Genomic DNA, 19,929 nt, shown 5'->3' with positions numbered 1-19,929 from the left:
CCTTAGAATATCCCCAGGCGTCAGACTGGATCCGGAAACTTTTGCGTAGCAATACCCCTGCGCGCCGGTAGGCGTCGTCTGCGGCTCCGCGTCCGTCGTCGGCGTCGTGAGCGCCGGGATGACGTCGTCGGAGTACTTAGACGGCGCCCATGCGCGCTGACGTCAGTTCTTCTTTTTTCCGCGCCAGCTAGCGCAGATCCGGAAGAAGCTCTACCCCCAGTCACTTTTTGACTGAAAACTTTTTTTTTTTGATCTTTTTGATCCTCTATTTAGTCGATTCTCGACTATCGGTGCCAGGGATGCCCGGGTTCAAGCCTTGCTCGAAGTGCGGCCGACTCATGTCGGTCACGGACCCCCATCGCCGGTGCCTGAAGTGCTTAGGCCTCGACCACGACGATCGAACCTGCTCCGACTGCCGGGCCCTGACGTCGAAGGCTAGGCGGGAGCGGTCCCGCAAGCGTCTCGAGCTGAGGCAGTCGGCCCCGCGCCGCTCCAGGTCCCGGTCCCGGTCCCACGGGAGGTCGAGGGATAGGTCGCGAGGTCGGAGTCATCGACGTTCCGGGAGTGGACACCGATCGTCTGGTTCCAAGTCCTCAGGTAAGAGGCATGAGAGGTCGGAGCGACACCATCGATCCTCCGACCCGCCCCGTCGCTCGCACGATGCGACCGGGGACTCGGGCGACACCGCCCACGCGGCTCCGCGGGAGTCACAAGCGTCGCCGCCTGCCCCACACCTTCGGGTCCCTGGGCACGGCGCGTCGCAGGAGGAGGTCGAGAGGTACCTCATGGCCATGAGGGCCCTCCCTCCTCAGTCGGTTCCCGTGGCGCCTTCGGGCCGATCGGCTCCGTCTGGAGGTCCTTCCGGGTCGGGCGCTTCGGCCCCGACGACGTCGGGTACTCCGGGCCCGGCGCCGCTGGCGACTTCGGTCCCGGCGCCGCACGACCTCGCTGGATCCGGCTCCGGATCCGGGACCTCGCCGGTCGACCCTACGACCTCGCCGGCGCCGTCCCTTCAGGTGTCGTCCCCGGCAGCCGATGTGGTTGCCGCCCCCAATGTTTCCTACGGTCCTCCTCAGGAGTCGGAGGGGCGCCGCTGGGCGCCGATTCCGTCGGCCTTCGGAGAGTTCTATCTCCACGAGGAGGCCCTGGCTGTTAATCCGGGTCTCCAGGAGCCAGGTGACGAGGAGCAATGGGAGGGGTCCGAGGACCCTCTGGCACGTGATTGCCAGTCACATCAGGACTGGACATATGAGCTTGGGGAGGCCAGTGGTATTGACACCTCGCCAGACACTGGATTTACGTCGCCCCCGACTGTGGCTTCGGAGGCGGGTTCTGCTTACAGTGTTGACGAAGGTAGCTAAGGCCTTAAACCTTCAGCTCCCCGTCGCGGCCGTGAGGACTAATCTCCTCACTGAGGTCCTCCAACAGCAGTCCGGCTCCGCGGAGCCCCTCCTGCCGTTCAACGAGGCCTTGTGTGACGTTCTTCTGGGCACTTGGTCCAAGCCCGCCACAGGCCCCCCTGTGGACAGGAACGTGGCCAGACGCTACCGCCCGGCACCGGGCGACCCTTGCTTTTTGTCCACCCACCCCACCCCCGAGAGTCTGGTCATCCAGGCCTCCAACTCCCAGACCGCATTCCCGTCGGCCCCGCCCGACAGGGAATCCAAGAGATATGAGCAGTTCGGGAAGAAGGTCTTCTCGTCTGTGAGCCTAGGGCTACGGTCAGTGAACACCAACTGTCTCTTGGGCCGCTACACCCACACTCTGTGGGACACGGTTGCGGAGGTGCTGCCACAATGCCCTGAGGAGGTCAGGGCTAAACTCAGCCAAACCCTTGCGGACGGCCGAGATGCGGCACGTTTTTCTATCCGGTGTGGGCTGGATACCACGGACTCACTGGGCAGGGCGATGGCAACGACGGTGGCGGTTCGACGCCACGCCTGGTTGAGGTCCGCCAACTTCTCGGCCGATGTCCAGGCCACCCTCCTGGACATGCCGTTTGATGGCCGTCGCCTCTTCAGCGACAAGGCAGACCATGCGCTGGAACGTTTCAAGGACTCCAGGGCCACGGCCAAGTCCTTGGGCCTTACGGCCCCACGCCAGCAATCGGGTGCCTTTCGCTCCTTTCGTGGCCACGGAAGGGGCGCCCCACCACGGACCGCCAGCCACACGCCGCAAAATGTCCAGCAGCGCGGTGGCGGTCGTGGGAACCGCCGCGGCGGTGGTCGGGGTCAGCGGCGAGGCCAGTCCACACCTCCCTCAGCAGCCCCCGCCTCAAAACCTTCCTAGTCCGAGTTTTCAGGCCCATGTGACGCCTGTGGGAGGCAGGGTTCGCCATCACCTCTCCCACTGGCATACAGTCACTTCGGACAGGTGGGTGCTGCAAATTGTCCGAAGGGGTTTCTCCCTCCCCTTCGAGTCTTCCCCTCCATCCATGCCACCTCAATACCACCGTGTGTCGGGGGATCACTTGCAACTTCTGCAAGAGGAAGTTTCGGCCCTCTTGGCCAAGAGGGCCATCGAGCGCGTTCCTGGGCCAGAAGTAGGACGTGGCTGTTACTCCCACTACTTTCTGGTACCCAAGAAGGGCAAAGGGGGCCTACGCCCTATCTTGGATCTGCGGAACGTCAACGGCTTCCTCCGTACGGAGAAGTTCAAGATGCTCACTTTGGCTCAGGTCCTGGCTGCCCTGGACCCAGGAGACTGGATGGTAGCGTTGGACTTGCAGGACGCCTATTTCCACATCCCCGTCCTGCCGGCCCACCGGCGTTACCTGCGGTTCACGGTAGGCCACGAGCACTTTCAGTTTACCGTGCTCCCCTTCGGCCTTACCAGCGCCCCACGGGTGTTCACGAAGGTGATGGCGGTGGTCGCAGCCCATCTGCGCAGGCAAGGGGTGTCAGTCTTCCCCTACCTCGACGACTGGTTGTTGAAGGCGGGCTCGCCCCAGACAGTCGTCAGCCACCTCCAGACTACGGCCGACCTCCTGCACTTGCTGGGGTTCTCCATCAATGTGCCGAAGTCACACCTGTGTCCCTCTCAGAAGCTCCTCTTCATCGGAGCGGTTCTCGACTCGGCGCAGTTTCGGGTTTACCCACCCGAGCAGCGGGTTCGGGATATTCAGGCTCTGATTCCTGTCTTCGGGCCGTTATCCCGGGTCTCGGTCAGGTTGACGCTGCGGCTTCTGGGACTGATGGCCTCCTGCATCCTTCTGGTGCGTCACGCCAGGTGGCGGATGCGGGCTCTGCAGTGGGACCTGAAGTTTCAGTGGGCCCAGCATCAGGGCAACCTGTCCGATCATGTCCTGATCTCGGAGGGCACTGCGAAGCAACTGCAGTGGTGGTTCACGGACCGCGACTGGGTCAGTGGCAGACCCCTCTCCCTACCCCAGCCGGAGCACGTAGTTGTGACGGACGCGTCACTCCAGGGCTGGGGAGGCCACATGGGGGAGGCGGAGATCAGAGGCCTCTGGTCTCCGGCGGAGTCCCAGCTCCACATCAACCTTCTGGAGCTGCGGGCGATTCGTCTTGCACTGAAGGCATTCCTCCCCTCTGTCAGGGGGAGCGTGGTGCAAGTGTTCACCGACAACACCACCGCCATGTGGTACTGCAACAAACAGGGCGGTGTGGGGTCGTGGACCCTTTGCCAGGAGGCTCTGCGCCTCTGGCAGTGGCTGGAACATCAGGGCGTGACCCTGGTGGTTCAACACCTGGCAGGCTCTCTGAATGCCAGGGCGGACGAACTCAGCCGCCGGTGCATGATGGATCACGAATGGCGTCTGAACTCGGATGTGGCGCAAGGTCTCTTTCGACAGTGGGGAGAGCCTTGGTTAGATCTATTCGCCACAGAAGAGAACGCGCAATGTCAGCAGTTCTGCGCGTTGGAGTTTCCAAGGCGGCACTCGCTCGGAGACGCTTTTCGTCGCGAGTGGAGCTGCGGTCTGTTGTACGCCTTTCCGCCTATACCACTTCTGCCCAGAGTGCTGAAGAAGATCAGGCGCGACCGGGCCCAGGTCGTCCTTGTGGCTCCGGACTGGGCACGAAGATACTGGTATCCCGAGCTACTCAGCATGTCAGTCGATCCCCCGATTCGTCTGCCTCTTCGGGAGGACCTTCTGTCGCAGCAGCAGGGGACGGTCCTGCACCCGAACCTGTCCAGTCTCCACCTACAAGCTTGGAGATTGAGCGGCGGCAGTTGAGGCCATTTGACTTGCCTCCCGAAGTCTGTGATATCATTCTGGCAGCCAGGCGTCCCTCCACAAAGTCGGTATACGCCTGCCGGTGGAACAGATTTGTGGCATGGTGCACAGCAAAGGCTGTGGATCCTCTCTCTGCACCCCTTTCGGAAGTGCTGCTCTTTCTTCTTTCCCTTGCCCAGCAGGGCTCTGCTCTGGGCACTCTTAAAGGGTACCTTTCTGCTCTTTCAGCCTTCTTGAGGCTACCAGATCAGCCTTCTTTATTCAAGTCCCCTATTGTGAGTAGATTTCTGAAGGGCATCACGCACATGTTCCCTCCTGTTCCCTTCGTGATGCCCCAGTGGGACTTGAATCTGGTTCTCACCTATCTGATGTGTGCTCCCTTTGAGCCACTTCATAACTGCCCTCTTCGTCTCCTTACTCTAAAGACGGCCTTCCTGGTTGCCATCACCTCTGCCAGGAGGGTGAGTGAGCTCCAGGCTCTTTCTTCTTCTCCACCTTTCCTGTCTGTTCATCCTGATAAGGTGGTGTTACGTACACGACCTTCCTTTCTGCCCAAGGTTGTCACGGCCTTCCACATCGGGCAGTCCATCACATTGCCCACCTTCTTTCCGCCTCCGCATCCCTCGAAAGAGGAGGAGAGGCTCCACCGTCTGGATCCAAAACGTGCGCTCTCCTACTACCTAGATCGCACACGCCAATTCCGGGTGGATGACCAACTCTTCGTTGGTTACGTGGGCGCAAAGAAGGGAAAGGCTGTGCACAAGAGGACCATCTCTAGGTGGATCATCTTGTGTATCCAAGCATATTACTCCATGGCGAGGAAGGAGCCCCCAGCTGGATTGCGGGCTCACTCCACTCGGGCCACGGCAACGACAACTGCCCTGGGCCGCGGTGTCCCCCTGCAGGACATCTGCCAGGCAGCTACGTGGGCCTCGCTGCACACGTTCGCAAGACACTACTGCCTGGACAGTCAAGTCCGGAGGGATGGCTTCTTTGGCCGTTCCGTCCTCCAGGACTTTCTGGTGTGATATTGGTTCGCAGACCCACCACCGGGGTTGGTATTGCTGGGGTATCTATTCTAAGGTAAGGAATCTATCACTAACGTGTCTCTTTCAGATGCACAAGTTACTACTTGTGTAACGATATATCTGTAAGAGACATTAGTTAGTGATAGATTCCTTACCGACCCACCCATCCTCCCCGTTCTGCGAACCGATATCTAGGGTTAAGGTCATCCCCTTTCAGGGCCCTAGTTTCATGGCACCAGTGTTAGTTCTATCATGGCTCTGCGTATCTGGCGCGGAAAAGCTGTGTTATCAGAACTGACGTCAGCGCGCGTGGGCGCCGTCTAAGTACTCCGACGACGTCATCCCGCCGCTCACGACGCCGACGACGGACGCGGAGCCGCAGACGACGCCTACCGGCGCGCAGGGGTATTGCTACGCAAAAGTTTCCGGATCCAGTCTGACGCCTGGGAATATTCTAAGGTAAGGAATCTATCACTAACTAATGTCTCTTACAGATATATCGTTACACAAGTAGTAACTTGTGCCTCAGCCCACTCACACACTGCCCCCTCACACACTGCCCCCTCACACACTGCCCCCTCACACACTGCCCCCTCACACACTGCCCCCTCACGCACTACCTCCTCACACACTGCCCCCTCACACACTCCCCCGTCACACACCGCCCCCTCACACACCACCTCCTCACACACAACCCCCCACACACAAACACACAACCCCACACACACACAACCCCCACACACAACCACACACACACACAACCACACACACAGACACACATAACCACACACACACACACACACACACACACACAAGGATAGCAAAACATAGCATAGCAAAACAAAACATAGCATAGCATAACAAAACATAGCATAGCATAGCAAAACATAGTATAGCATAACAAAACACATACACTCCAAATACCACTCAGTGCCACATAATTACGCGCAACCATTCAACAACAACTGGTTTAAATATGTTCTCTCAATGTTTCAAGCTTTATTACAAATGTCACAAAAAGATGTTAATATTTCACTTCTGTTCTTGGATTTTCATCACAATAAAATACACTGAACATAATCTTCACAAACGTTATTTACAAAAGTTTAAGCTATTTCCATTATAAATTAAAATCACTTTTATTTAAGTATTAATTATCTAAAACAATTAAAAGCCATTCTAGTTTGTAATATCAATACATCTAAGTCATGTAAATACAAACATGTTGCATTACAAATACTATAGGTGTCACATTTGCGAAAGTTATAACTATTGGCATTGTAAATGACAAAGCTATTAATTTAGCTATTTTCAAAACCAACACATAAATAAAAAAAATTGTTATTTACAAGACCAATAGCTCAAACTTTCCTACTGCGAGACCTATTGGCAACGCCAGTGCTTGTTTTCTTTTCTCTGCAGTTTGCTAAGGAAAGTTGATGTATTTCATGTATATTTGATGTTTTTTATGTCTATCCTGTATATTTGATGCATTTTATGTGTTTCAAATATATATTTTATTACATGCTGCATTTGTTATTCATGCTGGGATATCCCTTCGCGCGGTTCAGCGGAGGAGGCGAATGGTTCTTTGTGAGGAAATTGGTTTGTGTCTCGTCAGCGTTGTGTTCCGCTCCGTGTGCGGCGTAACGCTTTCAAGTCTAATTGCCGGTATTCATCCATTTGCTTCACAGGTTTTTGTTTCTTTAGAATTCTCCTAAATCTTCCAATAAAAATGGCACTTCACTTGTGTGGGTAGGTCTATTGCCTGCAGAAAGAAACAGATCAAAACCAAACCTGGACATCTGGGGCAATTCAGGGTGTGATGACTTCTGTGTCTTCCACTAGGTTTTTTTTACCCGTAATCCAGAACAAACCTCAAACTTTGGGTAACCCTGTAGATTCTAGAATTTTTCCTCCCAGAAAAGTGAGTAAAATGTGTATTTATAGTCAAACTTTGAGGTTTGCAGGGCATTGTGGATAAGAAAGTGTGTGGGATGCATGTGAAGCACATCACCCTGGACTCCCCTGAATGTCTAGTTTTCAGAACTGTCTGGATCTGGTAGGTTTTACAAGGTGGCAGCCTACCAAAGGCCAAAAAACGCAGGAGTTCACCATTGAAAGTGGGATGATATTGGGAGTTGGCCACACTCTCCAGACCCATATGTAAAAACAACACCCAAAAGAATCAAATGTCTTTTCACTTGCCATTGGGCCAGATTGGGGGTAATGACCTCATCTGCCCACAGGTGTCAGAATTTATGTGGGGTGGGGGCATGGCCATGCCCATAATGGCCAGCTCTCATTCCTATATTTTGATAAAAACAAAACCCCTAGAGGTCTTTCTGACGCCTGGGAGGGTGGGCAGATTTGGGGAAAGACTGTTGCCATATTTATTGTGGGTGAAGGGAATAGCCATGCCTGTTGTGTGCAGACCAAACCCCTAAATATATTTCATTTTAAACTTACACTGGTGTCTAGTGTACTCTGCCTCCCCTGCAGGGCAGAACGGGGGTAATTAGCATCATCTTCCTCCCGGGAAGGGGGGGGGGGGGGCAGAAGGCTGTTGTCCCATTTATTCGGGGTGGGGCCATGATAAGGCCCATGCTGGCCTCCGCTTATATAAAAAAATAAATCCCTGCCATCCAGTAAGCTTTCTCTACTACCCCCCGCCCCCCATCCCCCGGGCAGATTGGCAGTAAATACCCCCATCTGCCCCCTAGTAGGGGCAGAAACACTGTTGCCCTATTTACTTGGGGTGAGGACATAGCCATGCCTATGGTGGGCAGCCCCCATCCGGGTGTTCAGGACACTCAGAACTATGATAGGGGGGTTTCCATGGGGAGTGGTTAGAGACGGGTGGCCCTGACCACGATGATGAGACCTAGAGCATAGGGGGGAAGGGCAGTCCCGGACTTTGAACTATATTACTTAGCGGCCCAGCCGCAATGGCTCACGCAAGTGGTCGCTCGAGAGTTTCGGGGGCTGGACGGCCTAGAGGATCGATGGTTACCACGACATGTTCTGTCCTTTATGATCCTAGGCCAGAGGCTGAGAGCGGTCTCATTGACCATTGTGGAGAAAGCCCTGAGAGCGTGTTGGAGTAGAAGCAGGAGTAGGGGAAGCGGCGTCCGCCCATATGCACCGGAGATACCGCTCGGGATGTGAACGGCCTTCCTGCACGGAGGGGATAGGTCGAAGCTAGCTGAATGGGAGGGATTGGGTTTGCAGATGATGTACGACTTGTATGAGGAGAGAGCTCTCTTGCCTTACCAGGCACTGCAGGACAGATACGGATTACCTAGGGGGGACTTCCTGCTGCATGCCGCTCTGATATCAGCGATTCAGAAATACTGGGGGGAAGGGCTGCTAGAACCACCCACATCCCTGACATGCCAGTATGTAGTATCCCTCACTATCTTCCGAAAACTCCTGAAAACATGGTTATTTGATCAATGATATTAAGGTAGTTTATCTCAGGAGTCCGATCTGCGCCGAGACACCCTCGGGTATTTGTGCGCAATAAAAATGTCATAAACATAAACATAGTAATGGCGGCGGGGACTGTGAAGGCATTAACGTGCCTGTACAGATGAATGATTGAGGAGGGGCTTAAACCACTGACCCATCTGCGAGAAAAATGGATGGGAGACTTGGGCAAGGAGTTACCTGAACCAACACGGGCCAAACTAGTGGAAAGGGTGTGGAAGGGCACGCGAAATCCTAGATTCCAACGTATCCATTTCTATGTTATACATAGGGCGTACTTAATCCCCGGGCGGATAAATAAAAACTTAAACGTGGAATCAGCATCCTGCCCTAGATGTCACTTGAGTGCGGCAGACTTTCAGCACATGATGTGGAGTTGCCCGCAGCTAGGGACATATTGGAAGGAGGTGGTTGAGGCTCTGTGTGAAGTGACATATAGGCAGATAGAACCCGATATGGGAGTATGCACACTGCACTGGTTTCCTCATACAGCGAGAAATAAGGTTACGAGCAAATTCATTGATCTGGGGTTGCTGTTGGCCAAATGGGAACTAACGAGAAAATGGAAATCCAAGCAGGGCCTTAGCATGGAGCGATGGAAGGTGGAATTTGCAACCTGGGCGGCTAGTGAGAGTATGGTCAGGTTCCAACAGGCTAGAAGAGCGAATAATCAGAAGGCAATGGAAACGGCGCTGGCATGGGAAGCCCTAGTGGCGCGGCTGACGGTGCCAGAACTGGACTCAGACTCGGCTTAGAATAATTATAGCACACTGGTGGAAGGGAGTTAGCGGGAGGTGGGAGGGAGAGGCAAACGACTGTGGGAGCGAAAAGATGGGCTCCTGTTATAGTGTGGGCTGTATTGGATACATGCAACGGTGTAAATACTGATATAAGGAGTGGAGGTTGGGAAGCCTATTGTGATATTGTGTATGATATGAATACGACTCAACTGTGGAAATTGACTTTATGCAATGTTTCCAGTAACGGGCTCCTGTTGATGATGAGCCTGGTAGGGGGGGTGTGTTTGTGTTGAAAAATCAATAATACATTTTTTTTTTAAATGGTGCGCAGCCACCATCCCTATATTGTTTTAAAAATAAGCTTTCCTTACTATCTAGTGGGCTTTCTGCCACCCTGGTGTGGGGGGTCGGGGGGGTGGGTGGGGGGGGCAGATTGCGGGCAACTGCCCCCGTCTGGGCAGAAAGACTGAAATCTAATATTTTTCCAGGAGGGAGCACAAGCCCTCCTTGCCCAAGGGGCCTCTACTCCTATTCTTCGTGGCTAGTGTGTGGATTCCTGTATGAGAATTGCTCTTCTGTGGCGATCTTCAAGCAGGGATCTACCAGACAAAGGTACCTTTGGTAAGGGGAGATTTTCCCCTTGCCTACGATACCTATCCCAAAGGAATAAGTGTTCGGGTGCTGAGGTACGCCCTCGAGCACTGATTTTGTGAAAGTAAAACGAGCCCATTGGCTCATTTTACTTTCCCTTTTACTGAAATGATGTCAGTGTGCCCTGCTTGCTGATCGTCACTGAAGCAGCAGATGGGCCTTTATAACCCTCCCCAGTGTCTGACAATGGCAGACAATTGCACCGGGGAGTTGGAGTGGCCATCAGCCACACTTAAATGGTTAATAGGCCACAAAAAGCATTTGTTTTTTTCTACTTAACCTTTCTACCGAAAAGCTTTGCCCATATGCACGAATCTACTTTTTATATATGTTTAGCAAAATGCTTTATTGTCCCACACGTGGATGGGCCGATTCAGTGATTATGACTTGGTATAGATTCCTCTGGGCTTTATTTGCAATCCCTACTAGTAAGTTACCAATGATACTCAGTAACACCAAGAGACATGCCAGTAGAAATAGAACTTACATATCAAACTTCCTTTTGAAACCTCTCCAACCTTGCATCTAGTCAGGAAACATTTCAAGTTCATACTGTGCATTACCCATGGTGAAAATGAAGTACCTCAAAGCTGCTGATTGCATGTCTAATACTACTGATTAAATTGCATACAAAACTGCAGAGCACAAACGTACAGTTTTAGGCTTGTCAACCCGGTAATATTTATATTCACTTTGATTCTAAATGTGTGTGTGCCGTTGCTTGATATTGAGCTGCAATAATTGAAGATTGACTCATTAACACGATGCTGGTTGGCTATTTACTCTTTTTCCACAGGCCTGCGACACACCCCTTCATCCTCTAGGAAGACTGGTCGAGACATTGGTAGCAGTGTACAGAATGACCTATGTGGGTGTGGGAACCAACCGCAGGCTGCTGAAGGAGGCTGTGAGAGAGATTGAGTCATACCTGAAACGCATGTTCCAGTTGGTGAGGTGAGAAATCTGGTCACACCATCTGCAATACTTCAGGAAGAATGACTTAGAGTTGTGCCCTGACAGCAGTACTGTGCTAATGAGGTACTGTCTGCTATCTAGCATGTTATTGATGTGACTGAGATTATCTAAAAGCTTATGTTTTTTAGGTCTTGGCTACAGACAGCCTCTGGCGAATACTTGTGCCTGCAAATTCCTCACTTGTTGAATATCCCCAAGCTCCATATTGGATCTGGAAACATTTCCATAGCTCTCTCGCTCCAGTAGTGAATGATAGCACCATCTCTGCACCGGAAGCAATACCATGGTGACATCATTGGAGCTATGAAGCACACACCAAATCATACCATCAACTGTTACTTTCGTTCTCTGCTCTTCAGTGCAGATCCAGAGTGCTCTCCTAATTTAGTCAGTGTTTCTTCAGAGGTTTTTGCTCAAAAAAACTTCTCAGCGTGTGCAGTGCCATGATGGGAATGTTTTGGGTACATTGTTTTCCCCCTTGCATGCTAATTGGCCCATAAGTTCCCCCTCAGCACAGTACGTCCAATAGTTCCTCATGAAACGCCTCTAGCCCCATGTGGAAATATTCCGATGCAGCGGCATTCACCAGTTGGCTGCTCATCTGCACCACTGAGTCTGGCACTAGCGACATGGTACCTCTACCCAAATCCAGGCGTATCCAGCAGAAGTCAAAACTGGGGAGCCCAAAGGATAATAGAGGTAGGAAAGCCATACGAACAGTGAAATACTTTCCACCAGTGTAATTGTCAAGCAGTACATGAGATCATTGACGCTGTTTTACACCTAAGTCAGAAGCCTGGCATTATTCAGCATGACACATGCATGGGGACTGGATGTTGCTCCAGAGATTTAGATGGGTTGCCCCTTTGGGCCGGCTCTCACTGCTGTGACATCTTTTTCCTGCTGTTCTAGGAAAGGCTTCAGATGTTCTGGAGGTTATCCTGCACATTGTGGAAGACTAAACTAACATCTTTACAAAGGTTCTGCAACCTCTGCTTTTGAGCTGTTACTGCCTTTTAATGAGGCCTTCAGGGATCTGGTGACCGCTACATGGAAAAAGCTAACTGCATAACCTGCAGTAGATGATACAGACCAGCTTTTGGGAGGCCAGCTTTCTTGTCTGCTCATCCTTACCCAGAAAGTATGGTTGTGCAGGACTCCTGCTGCCCAAAGCAAAATCTGAATTCAGCCCATTAGTCAGGGAATCTAAAAAACTGGAGGGAGAAGGAAAGATGATCTGCACCATGATTGATGAGGCGGTATATTCACACCTAGTGGGATATTACCAGACAATCTCAGGGACCACTTTGTGGAGGTGCTAATGATGGGCAGGCACCTTTAGACCCGTCATCAGAGCCAATCTGGATATTGCCTATTCAGTTGCCAGAGATCCAGACAACATTGCTAAACATGCGGTTCAGTGGAGAGTCGCTTTTTTGGGAGTAAAGGTAGATTCTACACTACTACGTTTCAAGGTAGGCAGAGGGGAGGTCCTGTTCCTTAGAGTACAAGTGAGTTACTACTGCCAGTTTCAGAAAGTTTTGAGGCTTCTTGAGGGGCTTCAGTTAATGTCAGTGCCAGCTCTCTTAACCTCCCCACCAACAGAACCAGCTTCTTGGACATTACCGAGGCAGAAGTAAAGGCAGGTGCTTGGACTAGTGAGCTGTTTGTTCATGTTGTAGAAAGGGGAATGGCCTTCCATTTCAGCACACTCCTCCCCCCATCTCTGCTGCTCAGTCCATTTAGTCAGAAAACCATCTCCAGATACGGCACTAGGTTGTAGAAGCCCTGCCACACAAAGAAGTAAGGAGTGGTGGAGTTGGTTCCAAAGCAGGAATTTGGTTAGGGGTCTAGCTCTGAGTACTTTCATGTTCACAAGAATGACAGCAGTCATATGATCCTATACCTCACGCTTGTGAACCTTTACCTCTGCAAGGAAAAGTTGATGATGCTGTCCATGTTCTGGTTCCTCTGTGACTGGAAGCGGAAGCCTGGATAGCATGCCTCTACTTGTAGGCAGAGAGGTTTCAGAAAACCAGTACTTGCAATGCATGGCAAGGTCCACTCACTACCAGTTTGTGGTCCTCCCATTTGGACTAACATTGGCACCTTCATCAAGGTGAAGGCAGTGGTTGCAGCTTATCTCGGAGGCTCTGTATTCCTGTGCTTGGATGAATGGCTGCTCAAATCTGGCTTGCTGCATTTGGTATTTCAACACCTGCAAATAACTGCATCACTGCTGTTTGACTTGAGCTTTTCCATCAACATGCCCAAGCTTTACCCAAAGCCCTTTCAGTGCCTCATCTTTATAGGGCATTACTGGGCACAGCATCTGCATTAGCTTTCCCTTCTCCTCAGGGGACATAGGATGTACAGGATATTAATTTGATGTTTCGAGAGGGAGCTCAGATTCAATACCTGATGATTCTTTGTATACTAGGCCTGCTGATTTCTTTCATGCTCTGGGTCACATACTCATGCTGGCACATGATGGCCCTCATTTGGTGCCTCTGCAGGCAGTGGGTCCAGCATGGGGTCATCTGTTGGACACCATTGCAATCTACTACAACACTTCTGTATATCTGAAAGAAACAGGTTAGTATTAGTTTCCTTACCTTAGAATATCCCCAGGCGTCAGACTGGATCCAGAAACTTTTGAGTAGCCGTCGTCGGCGTCGTTAGCGCCTGGATGACGTCGCCGGAGTACTTAGACGCTGCCCTCGTGTGCTGACGTCAGTTCTTCTTTTTTCCGCGCCAGCAAGCGCCGATCCGGAAAAAGTGGTACCCTTAGTCAATTTTTGACTAAACTTTTTCGATCATTTTTGATCTTTCTTCGAAGTCGAATGACTCCGACGGTGCCGGTAGGGATGCCCGGGTTCAAGCCCTGCGTCGACTGCAACCGACTGATGTCGGTTACCGACCCCCATCGCCGGTGTCTACATTGCCTGGGGCCCGACCACGATGACAGGTCGTGCCGCGACTGCCGGGCCTTGACGTCGAAGGCTAGGCGGGAACGGTCCCGCAAGCGCCTCGAGCTCCGGCAGTCGGCCCCGCGCCGTTGAAGGTCCCGGTCCGGAAGGAGGTGGAGGGACCGGTCGCGGGCCCGAAGTCATCACAGCTCGGAGAGTGGACACCACTCCTCGGGCTCCAAGTCCTCAGGTAAGAGGCACAAGAAGTCGAAGAAGTGGCATCGCATTTCTGACTCCCCCCGATGCTCCCGGGACGCGGCCGGGGGTTCCGGCGACACCGCCCGCGCGGCTCCGCCTAAGCCGCAGGTGTCACGGCCTGCTCCATACCCGCCGGTCCCTGGGCAGAACGCAACGCCGGAGGAGATAGATGCCTTCCTCACAGCCATGAGGTCGCTCACTCCTCTGTCGTGTTCTGCGGCCCGACTTGGAGTCCAAGCGGACCGGGTGCTTCGGCCCCGGCACTGTCGGGTGCTTCGGACCCGGCGCCGTCGGCGACTTCGGCGCCGCAAGGCCCGCTGGATCTGGTTCCGAGTCGTCACCGGTCGACATTACGACCTCGCCGGCGCAGGCCCCTAGGGTGTCGCCCTGGACGACGTCGTCCCCGGTCCCCCCTCCACCCGGTTCCGACGCCGGAGCGGCGCCGCATTCGACGTCGAGAGAATACTTTTTTTTTATGATCTGGCTCCATCATTTGACCCTAAGTACCAGGAGATGGGTGGCGAGGGTGATTGGGAGGGGTCTGAGGACCCTCTGGCACGTGAGTGCCAGTCTTATCAGGACTGGGCAGGTGAGCTAGAGGATGCCAGTGGTTTGGACACTTCGCCAGACACTGGTTTTGTCTCCCCTCCTACCGTGGCTACGGAGGAGGGGGCTGCTAATAGTGTGGTGTTGACACGGGCGGCCAGGGCCTTATCCCTTGAACTCCCCGTCGCGGCCGTGAGAACTAACCACAAGCAAGCTCTTCGGAGCCTCTGTTGCCGTTTAATGAAGCCTTGTCTGACGTTCTTCTGGGCACTTGGTCCAGGCCCGCTACAGGTCCCCCTGTAGATAGGAACGTTGCCAGACGCCACCGCCTGGCTCCGGGCGACCCTTGCTTCCTGTCCACCCACCCCACTCCCGAGAGCTCGGTCATACAGGTCTTTAACTCCCAAACCGCATTCCCGACGGCTCCCCCCAATCGAGAATCCATGAGGTAAGAACAGTATGGTAAGAAGATGTTCTCCTCACTGAGTTTGGGATTGTGGTCAGTTAACACCACGCGCCTCTTGGGCCGTTATACCCACTCTCTGTGGGACATGGTCGCGGACGTGCTGCCACAATCTCCGGAGGAGGCCCGGACTAAACCCGCCCAAGCCCTTGCGGAGGGTCAAGATGCGGCACGGTATTCCATCCGGTGTGGACTGGATACAATGGACTCGCTAGGCAGGGCAATGGCAACGACTGTGGCGATTCTTCGCCACGCCTGGCTGAGGTCCGCCAACTTTTCGGCTGATGACCCTTATGGACATGCCGTTTGATGGCCGTCGCCTCTTTGGCAACAAGGCAGACACTGCGCTTGAGCGCTTTAAGGACTCCAGGGCTACGGCCAAGTCCTTGGGCCTGTCGGCCTAGTGCCAGCAACCTGCTGCCTTTCACTCCTTGGGGCGCCCCCTCACGTCCTGCCAGCCACGTACCGCAGACTAACATCCAGCGCAGTGGCGGACGTGGTAACCGCTGTGGCGGTGCCCGGGGACAACGGCAAAGCCAGTGCACATCCACCCCCACAACATCCGCCTCAAAGCCCTACTAGTCTGAGCTTTCAGGCCCATTCGACACCAGTGGGGGGCAGGGTTCGCCATCACCTCCTCCACTGGCGCTCCATCACATCGGACAGGTGGGTGCTGCAAATCGTCTGAAGGGACGCCCCTTCGAGGCGACCCCCTGCAGCCATACCACAACAGTACCACCGCGTTTAGGGGGATCACTTGCAACTTCTGCAAGAGGAAGTTACGGCCCTCTTGGCCAAGGGGGCCATCGAGCACGTTCCTGGGCCAGAGGAAGGGTGTGGTTGCTACTCCCACTACTTTCTGGTTCCCAAGAAGGGCAAAGGGGGCCTAAGCCCTATCTTGGACCTTCGGAACGTCAACGGCTTCCTCCGGAAGGAGATGTTCAAGATGCTGACATTGGCTCAGGTCTTAGCTGCCCTGGACCCAGGAGACTGGATGGTAGCGTTGGACATGCAGGACGCTTATTTTCACATCCCCGTCCTGCCAGCCCACCGGCGTTACCTGCGGTTCACTGTAGGCCACGAGCACTTTCAGTTTACCGTGCTCCCCTTCGGCCTTACCAGCGCCCCACGGGTGTTCACGAAAGTGATGGCGGTGGTCGCAGCTCATCTGCGCAGGTTTGGGGTTTCAGTCTTCCCCTACCTCGACGACTGGTTGTTGAAGGCGGGCTCTCCTCAGACAGTCGTCAGCCACCTCCAGACTACGGCCGACCCTCCTGCACCTGCTGCGGTTCTCAATCAATGTGCCGAAGTCACACCTGTGTCCCTCTCAGAAACTCCTCTTCATCAGAGCGGTTCTAGACTCGGCGCAGTTTCGGGTTTATCCTCCCGAACAGCGGGCCCGGGATATTCAGGCTCTGATTCCGATCTTTCAGCCGTTATCCCGGATCTCGGTCAGGTTGACGCTGCAGCTTCTGGGGCTGATGGCCTCCTGCATCCTTCTGGTGCATCACACCTGGTGGCGGATGCGGGCTCTGCAGTAGGACCTGAAGTTTCAGTGGGCCCAGCCTCAGGTCAACTAGTCCGACCATGTCTTGATCTCGGAGGGCACTGCAAGACAGTTGCAGTGGTGGCTCACGGACCGCGATGGGGTCAGTGGCAGATCCCTCTCCCTACCCCAACCAGAGCACGTAGTTGTGATGGACGCGTCCCTCCAGGGCTGGGGGGCCACATGGGAGAGGTGGAGATCAGAGGCCTCTGGTCTCCGGCGGAGTCCCGGCTCCACATCAACCTTCTGGAGCTGCGGGCGATCCGGCTTGCACTGAAGGCATTCCTCCCCTCTGTCCGGGGGAGTGTAGTGCAGGTGTACACGGACAACACCACCGCCATGTGGTACTGCAACAAACAGGGCGGGGTGGGGTCGTGGACCCTATGCCAGGAGGCAATGTGACTCTGGCAGTGGCTGGAACATCAGAGCGTGACCCTGGTTGTTCGACATCTGGCAGGTTTCCTGAACGCCAGGGCGGACAAACTCAGCCGTCGGTGCATGATAGATCACGAATGGCGTCTGAACTCGGACGTGGCGCAGGGCCTCTTTCAGCAGTGGAGAGGGTCTTGGTTAGATCTATTCTCCACAGAAGAGAACGCGCAATGTCATCAGTTCTCCGCGTTGGAATTTCCAAGGCGGCACTCGCTCGGAGACGCTTTTCGCCGCGAGTGGAGCTGCGGTCTGTTGTACGCCTTTCCGCCTATACCACTTCTGCCCAGAGTGCTGAAGAAGATCAGGCGCGACCGGGCCCAAGTCATCCTTGTGGCTCTGGACTGGGCACGAAGATACTGGTATCCCGAGCTACTCAGCATGTCTGTCGATCCCCCGATTCGTCTGCCTCTTCAGGAGGACCTTCTGTCGCAGCAGCAGGGGACGGTCCTCCACCCGAACCTGTCCAGTCTCCACTTACATGCGTGGAGATTGAGCGGCTGCAGTTGAGGCCATTTGACTTGCCTCCTGAAGTCTGTAATGTGATTCTGACAGCCAGGCGTCCTTCCACAAAATTGGTATACGCTTGCAGGTGCAACAAATTTGTGGCATGGTGCACAGCAAAGGCTGTGGATCCCCTTTCTGCCCCTCTTTCAGAGGTTCTCTTTCTTCTTTCTCTTGCCCAGCAGGGCTTATTTCTGGGCACTCTGAAGGGCTACCTCTCTGCCATTTCCACCTTCTTAAGGCTTCCTGATCAGCCCTCTTTGTTCAAGTCCCCAGTTGTAAATAGGTTTTTGAAAGGCATCACTCATATGTTCCCTCTGTTTCCTTTTGTGATGCCTCAGTGGGACTTGAACCTTGTTCTGACTTATCTGATGTGCGCTCCCTTCGAGCCACTTCATAACTGTCATCTTCGTCTCCTTACTCTTAAGACTGCATTCCTGGTTGCCATCACCTCTGCCAGGAGAGTGAGTGAGCTCCAGCCTCTTTCTTCTAAACCTCCCTTCCTTTCTGTCTATCCGGACAAAGTTGTGTTGCGTACGCAACCCTCTTTTCTGCCCAAGGTATTCACAGCCTTCCACATCGGGCAGTCCATCACCTTGCCCACCTTCTTTCCGCCTCTACATCCCTCGAAAGAGGAAGAGAGGCTCCACCGTCTGGACCCAAAACGTGAGCTCTCATTCTATCTGGATCGCACATGCCAGTTCCGGGTGGATGACCAACTCTTTGTTGGTTACGTGGGCGCTAAGATGGGTCGGGCAGTTCACAAGCGAACCATTTCTAGATGGGTTGTATTGTGCATCAAGGCCTGTTACTCTCTGGCTAGAAAGGAGCCTCCTGTGGGGCTACGTGCCCATTCTACTCGGGCCACGGCGGCTACTACTGCCCTGGCTCAGGGAGTCCCCTTGCAGGACATCTGTCAGGCAGCTACGTGGGCCTCGCTGCACACGTTCGCATGACACTACTGCCTGGACAGCCAAGTCCGGAGAGGCAACTAGTCTGACTTTTTCGGCCGTTCGTTCTCCAGGACTTTCTGGTGTGATCATTGGTTCGCAGACCCACCACCGGGGTTGGTATTGCTGGGGTAACAATATATATGTAAGAAACAGTAGTTAGTATTAGATTCCTTACCGCCCCACCCATCCTCCCCGTTCTGCGAACCGATATCTAGGGTTACGGTTCACCCCTTTCAGGGCCCTAGTTTCTTGGCACCAGTGTGGGTTTTTATCATGGCTCTGCGTTTTTGGCGCGGAAAAGCTGTGTATAAGAACTGACGTCAGCGCGCGAGGGTGGCGTCTAAGTACTCTGGCGGCGTCATCCCCGCGCCAATGACGCCGACGACGGACGCGTAGCCGCAGACGACGCCTACCGACGCGCAATGGTACTGCTACGCAAAAGTTTCCAGATCCAATCTGACGCCTGGGGATATTCTAAGGTAAGGAATCTAATACTAACTACTGTTTCTTACAGATATATCGTTACCGAAGGTAAGTAACTTGTGCATCTGGCTCGGTGGAGGAGCACCTATTTTAGGGGATGTTCTTCTGCGTCCCTTCTACAGTGAGGGTGGGGGAACTGAAGATTAGAGGCTTCTGCAGTCCTGAAGAGCGGTTATTGCATATAAAAACTGCTAAAACTGTGGATGATTTGGAGAGCATTCGAAGCCTTCCTCCATTCCCTTCTTGGTCAGTGTGTCCAGGTCTTGATGCACAATGTGACTGTGATGTGGTACATAAAGAAGCAGGTAAGAGAAATGTTGCTCGAATTGGATTTCTTTAAAAAACAAAAACAGACGATCGGAGAAGTTTGGCAAACCAGGAACAGTTTGTTTAATCGAACAGCTCAGCCAGGACTACAGTTACATGCACAAGGTCTGAGGGCAGTTTTAATTTACATTGATTTTGAGGCTATTTTAAATGTATTATTAGAACAGCCGTAAACGGTTTGCTGCATACCATATATCGTACTGGCCTTCAGGTCTGTCACAGCACCACCTCTGCCAAAATGGCATGTCGCCAGAATTTGTACTTTTTAAGCCTTAACTGTCGTTCTCTGGCCAAAAATAAGCAGCATATTTTTGACCTTCTTAGTACTGAACATCCAGATGCACTCTTTCTGACCGAAACATGGCTTCATGCCAGTTCGAGCCCCGACTTTGCCACTGCTTTCCCTCCTGGATATGTCATTGCCAGGAAA

General features: G+C 53.5%; 1 protein-coding gene across 1 annotated transcript in view; it reads left to right on the top strand.

The window, feature by feature from the left end:
* ALS2 (alsin Rho guanine nucleotide exchange factor ALS2) overlaps positions 1 to 19,929 on the top strand; it is a 1,343,724-nt gene that overhangs the window by 955,209 nt on the left and 368,586 nt on the right. The window contains exon 27 of the mRNA XM_086955258.1: positions 10,903 to 11,060. Within this exon, the coding sequence (XP_086811384.1) occupies positions 10,903 to 11,060 (158 nt within the window). The remainder of the gene's footprint in view (positions 1 to 10,902; positions 11,061 to 19,929) is intronic.

Source organism: Lissotriton vulgaris, chromosome 2_1, assembly GCF_964263255.1.
Source record: "Lissotriton vulgaris chromosome 2_1, aLisVul1.2, whole genome shotgun sequence".
Lineage (NCBI taxonomy): Eukaryota > Metazoa > Chordata > Amphibia > Caudata > Salamandridae > Lissotriton > Lissotriton vulgaris.
Note: the sequence above shows the minus strand (reverse complement) of the source record. Positions and strands in the feature narration are given on the sequence as shown.